Raw genomic sequence first — 16,780 nt, 5'->3', positions numbered from 1 at the left:
ATGTCACCACACCAGGTGTTTATGTGAATGCCAAAGATTTGAACTCAGGTCCCCATGCTTGCACAGTGGTACTTTACCCACTCAACCTTCTCCCCAGCTCCTGCCAATACTTTTTTATATCTAATGACCTAATCCAAGGCTTACTGATAAGTAAAGCTGTTTCCACAAATATTCTTTTATTTCCTAATTACATTGTTTAGTAACTTTCCATGTGTAGAGATGGGATGGAGAGAGAGAGGGAGAGCTCAAGGCTTTGGCTTATCACTTAGCACAAATTGAGCAGGCAAGCACAGAAAACAGTGTAGGATGGGCTAGTCATACGTCCACACAGCAGGTGTTGCCGATGTTGGTTGTAAATGTTCAAGGTTAAAGAGAGGTAAGGAGCTGAACAAATACAGTATGTGATTATAGCCTTCAGAGAAAGTCAAACTCTAGAGAGTCTTTTGACTGAAGTCATGCGGAGGCAGTGTTTGTATACAAAGTTCTGAAAGGAAATATAGACAACTGCTTGGTTATTTTTCTTAGTGAAATAATAATAATCCCCTGATTTTGTTTTTCAGATACATTTTTTTTCATTATACAATGCAGCCCTAAAACTTCTGCTAGGTTCCTATGAAACATAAAAAACTGTTCCATTTCTGTCAGTGCCAGAGCTTAGAGGTCTTTCTAGAAACTGGTTTGCATCCAGGTAAGCTCACAGGTTGGCTGTAACACTCAGTGACATAGGCCATTTTGTTTGACTACTGGCATGTTTCCTTTCATTTCTACAACTCTTGCTTTTTGAAAAGTAACAGAGTTAATACTCGGATTGCAGAAAATGTGGGAACTAGGTATAAGAACAAATCAAAAACATCCCATTATTTTTGCTGTGCAGATAAAACTACTTCCATTGCCATTTACTTCCTGCCATCTTTCCCTCAGCATATAATTTCCATGGATAGATGTATGGATAGGGCCGGGGAGATGACTCAGTGGGTAAAGTGCTTGCTGTGCAAGTTTGAGGGGCTGAATTCGGAACCACATCAACCAACAATAAGCTGTGCATGGGGGTGGAGAGTGGTGGATCTCTGACCAGCTAGCCTTGCTACTCCTGTGAGCTGCAGACAGTGAAAGACCCTGTCCTAAACAATGAGGTGAGATCATGGACAAAGACACTGGAAGTCAGCTTCTGGCTGTCACACACACACACACACACACACACACACACACACACACACACACACACACCATTTGACACATAGGCCCACACAGGTAATTTAAAGACTTTAAAAGTAGATGCAGAGGTACATACTTGCCTAACAGAAATTGGATTGTACTCCACAACCTTTTTTATAACTTACATTTTTACCAGCAGTTTGTAAGCATATCTAAGTCAATCGAATTTCTGCCATGACTTTATCATCCAGTACTTGAAAGGCTTGTCTTCCAACCCAAACATGTCAGAGGAGTTCACATTTTTCCTATTACTATCATTGCTATTGCTTCAAGAGATGCGTTTCCATCTGTGCCTGGGGGACGCTGTCGCTGCTGTTTACAATTAGATATCAGAACACAGTGGCTTGTGCTCAACAGACTGAATACAATTAAATTGTTTATTTTCTTAACATTTATTTGTGTGTGTGTGTGTGTGTGTGTGTGTGTGTGTGTGTGTGTGTGTGTGTGTGTTATGCACAAGCCATGGTTCATGTGTGGAGATCACAAGACAAATTTGCAGTTCCCTCCTTTCACCTGTGGTCCTGGGTGGGGATGGGACTAAAGTCATCAGGTGAGGTAACAGTGCCTTCACCTGTTGCACTATCTAGCTTGTCCCCAATTTTTTACTTTAAGTAATGGAATTTCTGATTCATTAGAATATTAATATGATTTGGACTACACTGCACACACACACACACACACACACACACACACACACACACACACCATAGCCACTTTCATGCTTATCAACTGCCCAGGCTTCTAGTACAGCCATGTTTTAGGTTTTTTACACAGACCCTGGGTCAGGGTCTTCGTTTTGTTTTGTGTGTACATTTTTATATGTGTGTGCAGGCATGTGGAGGCCATGGGGCAATGTTCAGTGTCTTCCTCAATCGTGAGCTACCTTATTTTTTGGAATCTCTCATTGTCCCAGGGCAATTTGATTGGGCTCACCTGGGTGGTCAGGGAGATCTGGGGACTCTGTCTGCCTGCCTTCACTTCTCCAGCACTCGATTAAATGTAAATGCCTGGCTTTTTAAAACATGCATTCTGGGGCCCAAACTCATGGGCACCATGCATTTTACAGAGTAACCATTTCCTGCACTCTGACTTGCACTATCCATAATGATTATTGTGATTTTATTGACTACTATATTCTAAACAACAAACCGTTCTTGGTCTGTGTTGTAACTGTTGAGTGTGACCATTATATTATCTTGACAACAAACAGAGTGACATAGCTGAATATTTTAGGTATTTATCTAGGGAAGATCTGTCCAGCCATCCTCCAGGAAAGGAATCTGAAGGCCTCTATTAAAACCAGCAAAAGGCCAACTGCTTCAGCATATAGGCCCTTGAATCTAGGCCATCCCAGAACTGAGTCTGAAGCTGGGGTGGAAGCATGGAGGCAGGGCGCTGTCTCAGCTCACCAGGCAGACACCCAGCCATGTCCCTGTGCTGCCAGGAAAGCCTTCAGACTCTCCCCAGGGCTTCTTACACAGCAGAACAGCAAGCACCAGGCAGAGGCCAGCTGGTCCCGCTGACCCAAACTTCAGCTGGCGCCTTCCTGTTGTCTGCATTCAGCCGTTTTTATTTCGCTGATGCAGGGTTCCTGGGCTTCACTGCTTGGTTCCAGGTGGAAGGAGCATTCCACACCCATGGACTTCCCAGCATCTCTTCCCAAGATGCGTGCTACCAAATCCAGGCAGGCAGGTCATCTGAGGAAAACAAACCCATCAAGAGCTAGTCCACCTGAGTGAAAAACACCTGCGACCCCATCCCTCCCACTCCCTCAACACACAGTACTGGTAAATGTCAGCTATGCGGGCATTTCAAGACAAGTCTCTTGTCTGTAGCTACTGAAAACCAGAAAATGCTCCATATTGTTTGAAACTTGCAGCCTCCTTGGTACTTTAAGAAAAGCAACCCCCTCTCCTAATGTAAATGTATTTACCCTATCCTTCTCTAAAACAAAACCGTGGTGGGAGAGGATCTTAACTCCAATAACAACAAAAATAACAACAAAAAACAAGAATCAAGGTGTATCTGTTTATATATTTACTGAATACATGATCACAAAGGCAATGAAAGATATCAAATGAATTTATCTGTTTTGAAAAGTATAAATTTATGGAGGAAGCAAGACAAATACATTTGGAAATGAATTTTCAAAACAGAAGAAAACACATCAGAATGTCTCTGCTGGTCATGAGGCAGGTGTGGTTGTGTGTGTTTTTCCTGACTTTTCCCCACAAGCTGAAATGCTAAGCATGTGGTTGAGTTCTCTCATCAAAGCAGCAAAGCATGTTGCTTAAAATTCAAATGATTCAGCAGTCATTTCTAAGATCAATGCTCTCTCGATAGGACTTCTCAAATGAAGCGATTGCATAAATGGCATTCAAAGATTTAAAGGAGAAAACACATGCAGACAAATCCTTTTTTATAGCCTGTGTGTGTAAACAGTATGTGCTGTGTATGTGTGGTGAACACACACATGTACAAACACGACTGCATAGGTAGGCCAGGAGAGAATGTTGGTTGTCCTGACTGATCACTCTCTGCTTTATTTCCTTGGGACAGAGTCTATCCCTGGACCGGGACCTAACCTGGCATACAGAAAGCTTCGGCAATCCTCTATCTTGGCTGCCCAAGGCACTTAGGCTTATAGACATTCATGGCTATTTGCAGTTGTTTTGCCTACATGCTTGGGATTTGAACTCAGGTTCTCATGTTTGTTCAGCAAGCCCTCTTGCCTGCTGAGCCACCTCCCTAGCCCCCTTGGGTAAAGTCTTAATGAAATCCTTTCAAAAGTTTTATAGATGTCTAGAAATAGGAAATAAAGCAAGAGGGGCCGGTGGTGGAGGGACAAGAGAGTGCTCAAGTGCTGAGAGTATGGGGGATTGTGTCAGAGACAGAAGGGCTCAGAGCACAAGGTCACACAAGAAGCCAAGGCCTTGGGGTTGGATGGCTTTCTCACTGGTGAGAAAAGAATCACTTCGACTACTAGTAGTGGGAGATGTAACTAATTTCATTAAGACACTTTCCAGATAAGCCTGAGAACACACTCTTAAACACTGAGGAAATGAAACTCAGTAAAAGTCAGTTTTCTCCACCAGGATACCCAGCATCCAATGAGACATGGCCACAACTGCAAAGTCAGAGGACACATTCTCAGTGAACTTCAGATAAAGTGGGGAAGCTCCCTGGGGTTAGAGGCAGGGCCTCTCTCCTGTGAATAAGTGATGGGTAATTTCAATTTGCATATTCCTCTCTCATCCATTCAAAGTAGCTTTGCTCCCTTACTCTAAGATGTAGGAAATGGCCCCATAAACTCAACAGTGAGAAAATAGACAACCTCTCTGATTGGTGTGGCATAAATAACATTTAATAAATGCAGACGGTATGTCAGCTACCAAGAGTTTGGCCCCCCTGGGGATTCCCAGCTAGTGTTGTAAGAACAGGAACCAATGAGAACCAAAGACATTTGGGGCATTCATTTTTGTCTGGGTACCAAATTCAGATGAGGTCACTGCCTTGCTGCACTGGTGATTGGAAAGGAAGAGAAACAGGATGCTCTTTGATTGAACACTGTGGTAAAGATGTGATATTTCAACAAGACTGCTCTTTTCCCACCCAAACCCTCTCTCTCTCTACACTTACTCTGAATTTCCATGCTACTTAAAATTATGAACTCTACCCTGTGGGAAAATGAAGGACAGATGCTTAGGCTGGCTGTTAGGGAATATTATGCATACATAGATATAGCTTGTGACAAGATGATGTTGAAATACATTTGAAACAGTAAATAGCACACTTAGCATTGACAGGGCTGTAAACACACACACACACACACACACACACACACACACACACACATACACACACACACACACACACACACACGCTTCTGGTCCAAATGCCATCATTGAAACATACCAGCCCTGTAAATGTTTCTGGGCTCCCTGCAAACTGATGCTAGGCCTTTTGTTTTTGAGACAGAATTTCTCTGTGTAGCCTTTTCTGTCCTGGAACTCACTCCAGACCAGGCTAGCTTTGAATTCAGAGCGATCTGTCTGCCTCTTCCTCCCAAGTTCTGGTATTAAAGGCATGCATTACCATTGCCTGGCTGGGAAATGAATTCTTAAAAGGAAAAGTCTATACATTTAAAAATGCTAAGTGAGACATTGGTTCTAACAGCACAAACAAGAAGTTACCTGAATGTCCCATAGTAGAAACATGGGCCTATAAATGATAGCCCATATGATGTATTAGGCATCTATTAAAGTCATGGAAAGACTTGAAAAACAAGATTATTATGGGGTATTGGGGAGAGAAAATAGGGCAAAGATGCAAAATCAAATGTTTGAGCCAAAAGCAAGGACTTAAGAAAGACGACATAATCTGAATTTAAATTTAACAATATTACCAGGCTTTCTTTTTCTGAAGAGTTATCTTTGTTGGTGGGGCCTTGTTTCAGGAATTCAGCAATTCAGATCAACTTCTTCAATGACCATGGGGCTCATGTTTAATGAACTTGTTTAGTATTCTGAAGTGATTTCAGCAACTAACTGAGGTATGTCAGGAGGCATGAAGTCACTGTAGAGGGTATATAGGTATTGCTATTTTAGGTTTTTGTTTTGTTGCTTGTTTTTCAACATAAACTTTTAAAAGTGATGAGTATTGGTGGTGAGATCTGGCAGGAACTTGGCAATCTGAGGCTTTCTGGACTGGTGTTGACCTTGGTGAAAGTCCTCCAGCTTCCTCCTTCATTGAGGTCCAAACAAAACTGCCCATCTCCTCATTCTAAAAGGGCAAAGCCACAAGCCGCAGGGTTCAGCCATTGCTTCAGTTTCTTTCCTATTGATAAGTGGCACAAGGTCTTATTCAGGCATGGAAGTGGAAACCAGACACATTTTAGACTTAAAGAAACAGGGACAGAGAGGAACTTGGCAGGAATTAGCCACAGAGAAGCTGGCTCCTTCTTCTTAAGTCGGGTGTTTTCTTTCTTTCTTCTTCTTCTTTTAATATTTTTTATTAACTTATATTTTACATTCTAATCCCAGTTCCCCCTTCCTCCTCTCCTCCTGCTTCCCCCACTCCCTGCCCCACCACTTCCCATCTTCTCCTCGGAGAGGATAAGGCCTCCCCTAGGAAGTCTACTAAGTCTATCCCATCATTTCATTGAGGCAGGACCAAGGCACCCCCATGCCCCACACCCCTGTGTCTAGGCTGAGCAAGGTATCTCTCCATACACAATGGGCTCCACTAAGTCAGTTGTACATTAGAGTTAGATATTGGACCCATTGCCAATGGTCTCATATTTTGTTCCAGCATCACTATTGTCACCTATATTAAAGGAGTCTAGTCCGGTCTTCAGCAAGTTTCCCCTGGATGTGAGGGTGATCTGGCTGTGATGTCTATCACCCCATGGATTGCCAGGGTTGATACCTCTGATCTGACTGGCTGGGCAGGTGTCCCCTTCCTCCCACACTGCTCTATGTATGTCCCTCCCGAAGCACAGCTTCATGGAATAGAGGAGGACTGGTCTTTGGTCAAGGGTTTACGAGTAGCTGAACTTTCCTGCTAGAACCTCCTAACAAGCTCTGAAGCTGTATGTGTATTCTATATGGCTTCATTAGAACATTGGACATCAAGGTCCACCACGGCTAAGCCCAGACTGGGTATGGACGTATTTATAATTGGAAAAGAGTAGGGGAGGGAGGTTATTTGGGCAGAACAGAAGTCCATATTGCTGGCTCAGTGGCAGGTATGAAAGCCATTTGTAAAGCTTATAGCAGGCATTGGTCTGTGCAGGACAGCCACATTACAGCCTTAGGCAGAAAGTTAGTTTTTCTTTTTGCGTAATCCATTCATTGCATAAATTCAGTGTGTATACACTGCTGGTCTCTAAGCCCATGAAGGCACACCGGCTTGAGGGCACTCAGAGCTGCCTTCCAGGCCTTAGTCTGCTACTCACTAGGTATGGGCTATGGAGAAGATGCCTCTTGAGCCTCTGTTTTATCCCTTGAGCAAACAACAAAAAGATGGGTATGGTTTGTCTAGACCGTTAACTGACTCAATAGATCAAAAGTTTCATGAGGGAAGAAAAATGGTGACTCATAATGTGTCCAGTGCTATTTAGTATTTAAAAGGAGAAACATTAAGGGTAAGGGATAGTCACTGAGGTGCTATCATGAATGAAATGGACAGACATGCTACCTTTCCTGAAACAGGTGACATTTGAGCAGAGAACAGAAGTCAGTGAGAAACAAACCTTTATGTGAGAAAAGCATTTCCACAGAGGGAGCAGCAGATAGAAAGCACTGGAACTGATAGTGTGTTTGGAGAGTGTTCTATGGGAAAAGGACAAAGTGCTGGAACATGGATGGGCAAGGCATCTGGGGTTCAAATTAAGAGAGAACAAACAGGTTACAGGGGGGGGGGTTGTTATTACTCGACGAAATGAGAGCTGTCAGCTAGCTTCTGCCATGTAACAAATAATCCTGAGATTTGATGGCTTAAAATCACTGACCCATATTATTCTTTGGAGTTCTATGAGTTAAAGTGTGGAGTCTCTTTTCCTTTGGGTTTCCTTAGCTGGCACGGGAGGCCCCAGGCAGGCTGTAAGTAACTGAAAAGCAATGATATTTGACTTGACCCACCTAGAGGCAGAGGCCCGGAAATCTGTGTTATTGGCTGTCTTGAAGCTGCCATCCCAAGAGGAGAAACAGTGACATGTATACATCTCCACCCTCACCTTCTTCATGTTTAATAAAAGAGTCTCTCTGTCATGTCACAGAGGACTCTTCTACATCTTGGTGACCATAAACTTTGAGCTTCAAACTGCACCATTCAGGGTTCTCATATGGGTTAATGAAGCATAAAAGGCATGGTCCATAGAATCATATTAACTACCTTAAAAGTCATCTCCATGTCCCCTTGCTGGGACACCACGGTGTAAGTGGAGAGGGTGAGTGCTCTCAAGTGACTGATGATCCCAGGAACCATCGCTTGAAAACAGAGATCACCATCAGTAAGTAACAGGAATTAATGTAAAGTTGCACAACAATCACTACTTTTCTTCTCTCTCTTTCTCTCACAGAAAATATGATGCTGGCATGCTTATCCCATGAGACAACTCGGCCCACAAAGCACAAAAACTAACCCTAAACTCAGAGAAGAATCGAGAATGATGTTTTCCTGGCATCGACAAGAAGCGCTTTATTTTTCTTCTAGATTTCTTTTCTAAAAAAAAAATGAAAATAAACAAAAACAAAACAGAACAAAAATAACTGAGACGAACATTCAAACAAACAATATACAATTCAGGCGATCATAATCAAGCATGTTCTTTTATTAAGCATAAAATGGGAAGAACCAAGGGAAGCTGAAGCTAGATGGTAATTTGGGAGCACTGGAGGCCATGGCACTCACTACGGAGGTCGTTCTTGGAACTGTGAGTGAAGAACGAAGGGAACTACTTCTTGTTTCACACCTTAAGAATTATCCTGTGTATCTTAAGGATGCCTTGCTTCCTTCCTTGCCCATCTGTGTGTCTAGGGAATGATTCTCAGAATGTGTTTAGTATACTCTCTAAAGAATTGCTTGCATAGCTTTGGCAAGGAAGACAGCGGGGTGGTACTCTTGGGACCCACTAGCTCTGCACACCGGCTCTGCTCCCCTCTGATGACACCATCACATTGGTTCTGTTGGGACATGGTACTGAGTTGCTCTCAAAGTTGCCGAGTCTGGTCAGACTTGGTAGGGAAGTATGAAACATTGGCCTTCAGGACTGAACTCAGGATGGAGAGGTGAACATGTGCTCTTTCTTCCCTCAATAAGAGAAAGCGCGTCTTGGGTGGCAGTGGTGGCTCTGGTGGTGCTTAGGTGGGTCAAGGGGACATTAGGATATTCTAAAGGTAATACGGAATCACTTACACTTCTACAATGAGCAAAGGAACCTACATGTTAATTATGCTTCCAGTTTCAAGCAGGCCACCACCAGAAAAGCAAGCAGACCCATGACTAACCCTGTCCTAGAAAAGGAGCTTTGTCCCTTGAACATCCCTGCTTCCCACTGACCCTCAACCTTTTCCAATTGATTAAGCTGCTCTTATTTCTTTTACTCTCATGGCTCTGCCCTGGAGGGTTAGGGGAACCCTTGGATGATGGGGCTAGCAGTGATGAGGGTCAGAGCATGGGTGGGGGTTTGCCCAAAACTACAGGGCTCTGATTAGCTGGATGGACTCCCCAGTCGATCCTGGATGAGCCTCTCGCTGAGATCCCACAGGGCCCGGGCTGTCTCTTCGCTCTGAGCCTCTTCAGATGGCAGGCAACGGCAGCAGTTGTTGAAATACATCCCTCCGAGGCCTTCCAGCTCAGGGGCGACTGCACAGTAGACAGTTGTAGCAGCTCCTTGTTGCTGAAAAACAGAGAAGAAAGCAAAAGCACTTGTTTTTAAAAACTGAGTGATGAGACAATGCCATTCTGGCTATCTGGAGATGAGTGAACATTTCTCCCTGGACATCAGCGTGGCAAAGGGCTCAACTCTAAGCACAGGACTGCACAGTATGATGTGTGATAGCCTTGGAAAAACAAGTCCATAAACTCTTACTTGTAAAGCTGGTGAGACTTCTCACACCTCATAGAGGAAAAGGCTTGGAAAACAAAGACACATTTCAATATATCATGCCAGATGCCATTTCAGCACAAAGAAAAAGATGCTGTCCTCCTCAACATGCAAGAACATATCCATCCAACCCTTGACTTCTTTTTTTTTCCCCTTTGACTTCTTAATGTGCAATATAATTGGACCCCAAGAACTTTCTAGAACCTTCTGTCCAAAAGAAACCAACCACTCTTGATTATGGCCAGTCAAATGGATGACTCAAGTGAGGCTAGTGCCAGATCATTCCTTAATCTTTGCTTAGGGTGCTCTTAGGGGGTAGGATGGGTTGATGGGTTTACAACACTGTTGAGATGTTTAAAACACACAGAGTCACATATACACACAGACACAGACACAGACACAGACACACACACACACACACACACACACACACACACACACACACACACACGGAGGGGGTGCGTCTCACATATCCCTACGCTGATGTGTTTATTCACCCAGAAAACACTTTTCTAAATGTCATATCTGTCCTGATTTACAACAAGATATGGCCTGAGGTAGGAGACATGTTTCCTTCAGCCCATTTCAAAATGCAAGTTTCTGTGAACACCACTGATCATTTCTGGTCTCCTCTGGAGTAACAGTTGGGGCTGTAGCTAGGGGCGTGCTCACTGATGGGGCACCATGTCATCCCAACTGACAGAATATTGCCAGAGATGCTATAAAGAGGGCAAGAGCTCACTTTGCTTTGCAAGCCATAATTAAAAATAATAGGCTTCTGTTCGTAGGGAGGCATGGTGAGCCGGGCTCTAATTTAAAACCAGTATAGTTTATCAGCCTTCCTGTGATCATTTATGTGGAGGACAGCTCTTGATGCATCAACTCACTATCAGCTGATGGGGAGTGGGGTTACAAACTAGGACTGGAAGCTAACCACAGATGTCACCTTCAGGAAAACAGTAGGGATGTTTGCTTGTAAGGGAGATGGCTTTCTGTCCCTACTCAAACTTAACCATTTTTTCTGCACCTACAGGGTACAAATTGTATTAGATCAGAGTGCCCATGGAAGAACATCCCCATAAATGACTAGAACCACTGAAGCCAGAGTCACTCTGATAATTAGGATCCAAAGGGATTATAACTTTAGCAAAGTTCCATGAAGTGAATTTGGGTTTTATTTGGTGCTGGTTCTGTGTCAGGGTCTGTGGTCATATATGCACTGGTCAAATGCAGCCAAGTGGCCTGACTAGGGGAGAGGTATGAAGGAATCTGTGTAACAAACTTGATGTTTGACAATATCTGGCTGCTTGAGCCCACTGGCCAGGTCTCACCAGTCCAGATTTTGAACATTTGACCTGTGATTGGAGCTTAATTGAATAGCAAATGGTTTGTGACTTTCTGAAGTCCCTTAACATACTCCCCCACCACATACACACAAACAAACAGTTACTATTTTGGATTCAGTGATTTCTTTCTCAATTGATCTCCTTTTACTGAGTTATTGCCCATCACCTTTAGCTAAGCACCCAGCATGTTTATCTAAATGCCTGTGGGGGGGGAGGTTATGGGGTTCCTCTGCATCCTTTAAGGAGGAAGGGGGCAGCCAAAGTGCCTCTAATGACTAAGTAGAACACAAGGATGACCATTCAGCTAACTCAAGCTGAACAGAATCTTGACCTCTGCTCTCTGCGGAGTCCAGGTAGAGACGGAGCTTTGAATAAACTTTGGGCTATCTGTCTTGATTTTCATTTTATTTTTTAGGTGACAAATCCAGCCAAGAATGAACACACGCCTTGCCATATACTTCTAAGTGGTGGCTGAGAGAATCTAGTCAGCTCACCTCCAAATCCTTCCCTCCTCCCCTTCCTCCTCTTCCTCATTCTCGTCGTCGTCCTCCTCCTCCTCTTCTCCGAGCTCTAGATGATTCTCACATCAGACAGTGGTTCTAATCTCACAACAGGCTGGCCTTTCATAGCTCTGCCAATCCTGAGATAAGACCAAGGGAGGCCACTCAGGAAGTGGTAATCAAAGAGTTCTTCCAAGCCTAATGTAGCATATTGCCAATGTGTTCTTCTAACGGAATGTGGTCTGTGTGTTTGTATTGTTGAAATGATCTGTTGTGAGGAAATTCTGAAGTCACTCCAATCCAGAATCAAGCTCACTGGGGAAGCAGGAGGAGGTGTGTTTTCCCTCTCTGGGATCTGCAAGTGATTGCAGCTTGGCTGGTTTCACGGAAGAGTACATTTAGTAACTGTGCTGAAAGACATGCAGTTTTAAAAGCCCAGTGTTCCACAGATGCTCCCTTCAACTGCTTGCCATTGGTCTTAGGGCAGTTTACAGCAAAAATTCTACTGCCAGTGCCCCTGGCTTTACAAAGGAACACAGAATGGGTACAAAGGCCACCTTTGGTACCCCACAGACTGATTGTGTCCTTTTGGCAAAGCTTCCCAGCCTGAGCCATGTGTGCTGCCACTGGCTCTTGCTTTATCTTCTTTTCAGGACAGACAATTAAGTGCTGACAATATCTTGCTGGTCCCATGCCCACTGCCTCATGGGCTTTCTGGAGAATTTTCTTTTCAGCTGTTGCAATGGCAACCTTTGAGTGATATCTTTATACCATTAGATGTGGCGGCAGTTTAAAAAACAAGTTCCCACTCTGGGCTCATCAGCTTTTCAGTCTGTGTAACATCAGCCCCATCAGTGAGATCTCATTAGTAAACAAGCTTGTGCCTCTGACAGAAGATGAAACATTTTTAAACTGATAAGAAAGGTTTTGTTTTGGGGGGATTTTTTTGAGCACTTTAATCACCATTAAATTACTTTCGTGCCATTTTTGGAGGCATAGGTACATAATTCGGAAAAGATGAAAGAGACATATAAAGGAAATAATGTTAACAACACTGGTACAATATCTGAAGGTATGACTTGCCATTTGTCAACATTGTTTTACTGATCCATGGTGATAAAATAATAACCCGTTGACATATGAGTGCTGGCTAGAGCTGTGGGTTCTCCCAGAAGATTTTTCTTTGTTTGTTTGTTTTTCCTTCAGAATAATTTGTCAGGTTGCTTATAAGTCACTCATCACAAGAAGCTGGGAAGTAGCATCTCCAACCCACATCGATGCAATGGGCTAAAGTGCTGATGAGTCAGGACTGAGAATTTCTGGGAAGCCCGGTAGAATGTTTAATCACACCCGTATGCCACCTGGGTTCTAGTCAAACATTTGTGAGTGGGCAGAGTTCAACTGTGCCATCAGCCATTACTATGTATGTAAAATTGCCCAGGGTTCTTGTTTGTAGGTTGAACTGAGAACATCTTGCTAATAGAGGTACATCATTTTCCTTGGGAAATAATTTCTCAGGTTTGCAACCCCATCTTCCAACTCAGAAAGCTGGGATGCAGAGGGGCTGCTGTTGGTAGTTGAGAGCCTGAGAGTTAAAGGAGCCAGCCTTCCAAAACCTATTGTTGGTATGGAAATGTTAAGTAGCCACCCTCCATCAACAATTATTTGGTAACTGCTGGCCATCAATTTGTAACCGTCAGCACAGGTTACAAACGGATATTGAGTCCTTTGAAGAAAAAGGTACAGAGGTTTCTGACAAACAACCCATGGTCTAAAAACAAAACAAAACAAAACCACATATTGATATCTGTGATGCATTACTTAGTACTGTGATAGAATGCTCACATTCTGATAGGAATATATGTTACACAATTAATTTAGCTTTCAGGTGACTCTACTTTAATATGCATGCTTATTTGAAAGGAAGAATAGATTCCTGTCTTAAAGTAGATGCAACAATGCATTTTAAAATAACACACAATAGCCAGGCATTGGTGGTGCACACCTTTAATCCCAGCATTTGGGAGGCAGAGGCAGGCGGATCTCTGTGAGTTCGAGGCCTGCCTGGTCTACAAGAGCAAGTTCCAGGACAGCCTCCAAAAGCCACAGAGAAACCCTGTCTCAAAAAACAAAAAAAAAATAATAACACAAATATCATGGCATGTCTATTCTATATTCAAAGACGTGAAAGAGCAGTAGATATTGGAAGATTGCTTTATTACAGCATATCCACACCAGGACATTAATTTAGCACAGCAAATGCTAAATTAATCAATTTATGCAAAAAGATAGATTCAGGAATGGGGCACACCATGCAAGCTAGATTAGGACTGGAACCTCAAGGGCAGGGAAGAAAGGCAGCTCTTGAGGGGTGGGCAGTGGCTGCAGAGATGGATTAAAAGTGGGGTGCTGCAGTGAGATCAATAGGCAAGAGGAAAGATGGGTGCATATCAGACCCTCAAAGCCTTCATTGCAACTCATCTGGGGTTTCAGGCAAAGAATATAATTTCCCAATGTGAAACCAGCAGCCCTACGGACAGATCACACTGAAATGGAATGATCAGTCACAGCCCATGGTAGAGAGGAGCATCTCACCACCTTTCCTCTCTCCTAGTAATAGTGACACTCATGCAAGAGACTTTATAGGATGTCTGTCAGAAATATGCAACATTGCATTCTGGAGTTCATCTCCAAATGTCTTGGTGCTTGGGACATAGCTGTTCCCACAAATAATTGTAATTTCAACTTCTGGGTTCACGAGGCAAAACCAAGCTGTTCTAAGAGGTGCTGTGTCCCTACTTACTATCCAAGGGCAAAATTGTCAGTGGACAAATTGACCTCATATTCCATAATATTCTGTCTGTTCACAGAACAAAGTAGTTAGTAAAGGAATTAGGCTCGTACACCTCTCTGAATGCCTCCACTGCTACCCATACAACTGAGTTGTACAATGCTGGTTCAGGGCTTATCAATAAACATGGCAGGTTCTACCACAATGGAGGGAGGCAGGGGAAGAGAACAAAGAACTCTGCTCTCCAGTGAGTTCCAGCTAATAGTGACTATCCCCATGGTTATGATGACTGGTTGGCATTTGCCAGGTGCCTGAAGACAGCTTCATAAGCATCACCTTACAAACCTCATGTTGTTCCATGAGCTAGGGACAACTAGCATCTCCATTTTTATAGAACCACTTAGATTCGGAGATCAAATGCAACTTGTCCAAAGTCACAGGGATAGTGACAGACTGACTGATTCAGAATCCATGAGTTAGTATAGGAAACCTCCTTCCCAAACACATGACACAAACATGGTCATGTTGCCCATTTCCTTCTAGGTGCCTCCCATCTGACTTGAGCTTCCTTGTACTATTTTGTCTCTTCCCCCAGGGCCATGCCCTGATTTGACCTAAATTAAATATACAAGCTGTCATATGTTCACCTGAAAAATGTTCAAAGGAGATTTTTCCACTGTTGATTTTGTCAGTGAACTAAATTGAAATTATATCCAATTGGATTAACTAAAAAATGAAGACTCAGCACCCTATCCATTGATTCAATAGCAAATGACCCTTCACAAAAAAAGTAACCTGACTCTAAATGCCACCTTCAGGCACCAGATCTCTCGAACTAAGGAACATACCCTTTGATGATAGAAACTTTCAAAGCCAGTGGAAAAAACGGCTGCCTACATGTCCTCTCTATCCTGCCCATTTCCCAACAATACTCTCATAAGGAAGCTTGCATATACTCAACACTTACAGGACCACCCTGTTTTGTAAACTCCTAAACAAGTGTGGCCTCCTGTAGGCGCAGGTGCTGACATGCTCCATTAGACTTGCAAAGCAAAACAACCAACCTCCTTGCTTGCAACCCCTCAATAAATCCCTAGCATATTAACTCCTACAAATTCCCAACAATTGATTCCTACAAAGGCCTTGAACAGCACAGGCTCAGATACATGCAAATATTTTGTTTAGACACTGAGATGTAAACTTCTTCATAGCTCTTGGGAGTTCTGCTAATGCACAGGTCATTCTTAAGCCTTCCTTACCAAAAAAAAGCCTTCATTGCAGGGAGGGAAAAATCAGCAGCAGCTCTGGAGACTGGAGAATGGATATTTGTTTACTGGCTCTACCAGTGTGAGAGAAATTTTCCAGAAAAGCCATATACAACACACACAACCCCTTCACCCTGCAGAAGGGAGTGTGCTCAACAGTGTGTTTCAGTACTTACTTGCTTCCACAAATCCCTTTACTAAACACAGGCTCACAGCTGTTGAAGAGCTAAGGTTCTTTTTTCTGGTGACTCGCTCGTGAAAGTAGAGTGCATTCTCAGGTGTGGGGACACATCTGCAGAGTACAGGCTTGACCACAGTGCTCTGAGGGACAGGCACATAGTGACATATGCCAACCCATCACACTAAACACCATCAGGCCAAACTCAGGTAAGGCCGAAATTGCAAAGCTCCTCTTGAGTGATGTGAAGGAGGAGAAAGAATGACATTCAGCTATCAAGTGGCAGCTGTATTCTCAGACAGCATCTCTGAGATGACTTAAGACATTTCCTGTTGCATTGAAAGAACCCCAAGTAAGATACCACCAAATGAAAGTCTCTCACAAAGGACATGGTTTTCTGGAAAGGTCCCTGAGGAGTTTTTGAGGTGCTGGTTTGAAAAACAAGGTGCAATGAATGGGAACGACCCTGGCAGTCTTGTTTTTTTTTTTTTTTTTTTCTGTGTAATAAGAAGCCCCAGAATCTCTAGGTTCTAGATGGAAAGCTGGATGGTTCTTTTAAAATAGAAGAATGTAGTTGCTATTCCTAAAACCTTATTTAGCCAATCCCAACCATTCCAAGATGTCCAGAGGCACGTTTGGTTGAGAAGGTAAGGCCAGGTGAAGATGTTCATTTAGCAAGGCAAGAGGGTTAAAGAACAGAGTTGGGGCTCTGTGTGCACATTGAGGATTGAGCTAGACTTTCTCTTAAATAAAGTCCTTTTTCTATTTTCCTCATGTCTGAGGATTGTTTTCAAAAGATAGCCCATGGGTTCCATGACAGAATTCTGTGCGATCTTAAAGGACTAGCCATATGATATTTAGGATCATTTCCCTTTTT

The 16,780-nt window shown here is 43.3% G+C and overlaps 1 protein-coding gene across 2 annotated transcripts in view; it reads right to left on the bottom strand.

Annotated features, from left to right (window-relative positions):
• The window catches only part of Wwox (WW domain containing oxidoreductase), a 985,794-nt gene that overhangs the window by 62,660 nt on the left and 906,354 nt on the right, over positions 1 to 16,780 (bottom strand). The window contains exon 9 of one of the 2 annotated variants that reach the window (XM_027410805.2): positions 8,519 to 9,616. The exons of the other annotated variant lie outside the window; for it this stretch is intronic. Coding sequence (XP_027266606.1) covers positions 9,428 to 9,616 — 189 coding nt within the window. The 3' untranslated portion in view covers positions 8,519 to 9,427. Of the gene's footprint in view, positions 1 to 8,518; positions 9,617 to 16,780 lie in introns of those variants that run through there. 2 annotated transcript variants of the gene reach the window in all.

Source organism: Cricetulus griseus, chromosome 3, assembly GCF_003668045.3.
Source record: "Cricetulus griseus strain 17A/GY chromosome 3, alternate assembly CriGri-PICRH-1.0, whole genome shotgun sequence".
NCBI classification, from domain to species: Eukaryota; Metazoa; Chordata; class Mammalia; order Rodentia; family Cricetidae; genus Cricetulus; species Cricetulus griseus.
The sequence above is the reverse complement of the archived record's forward strand: the minus strand, read 5'-3'. Positions and strand labels throughout refer to the sequence as shown.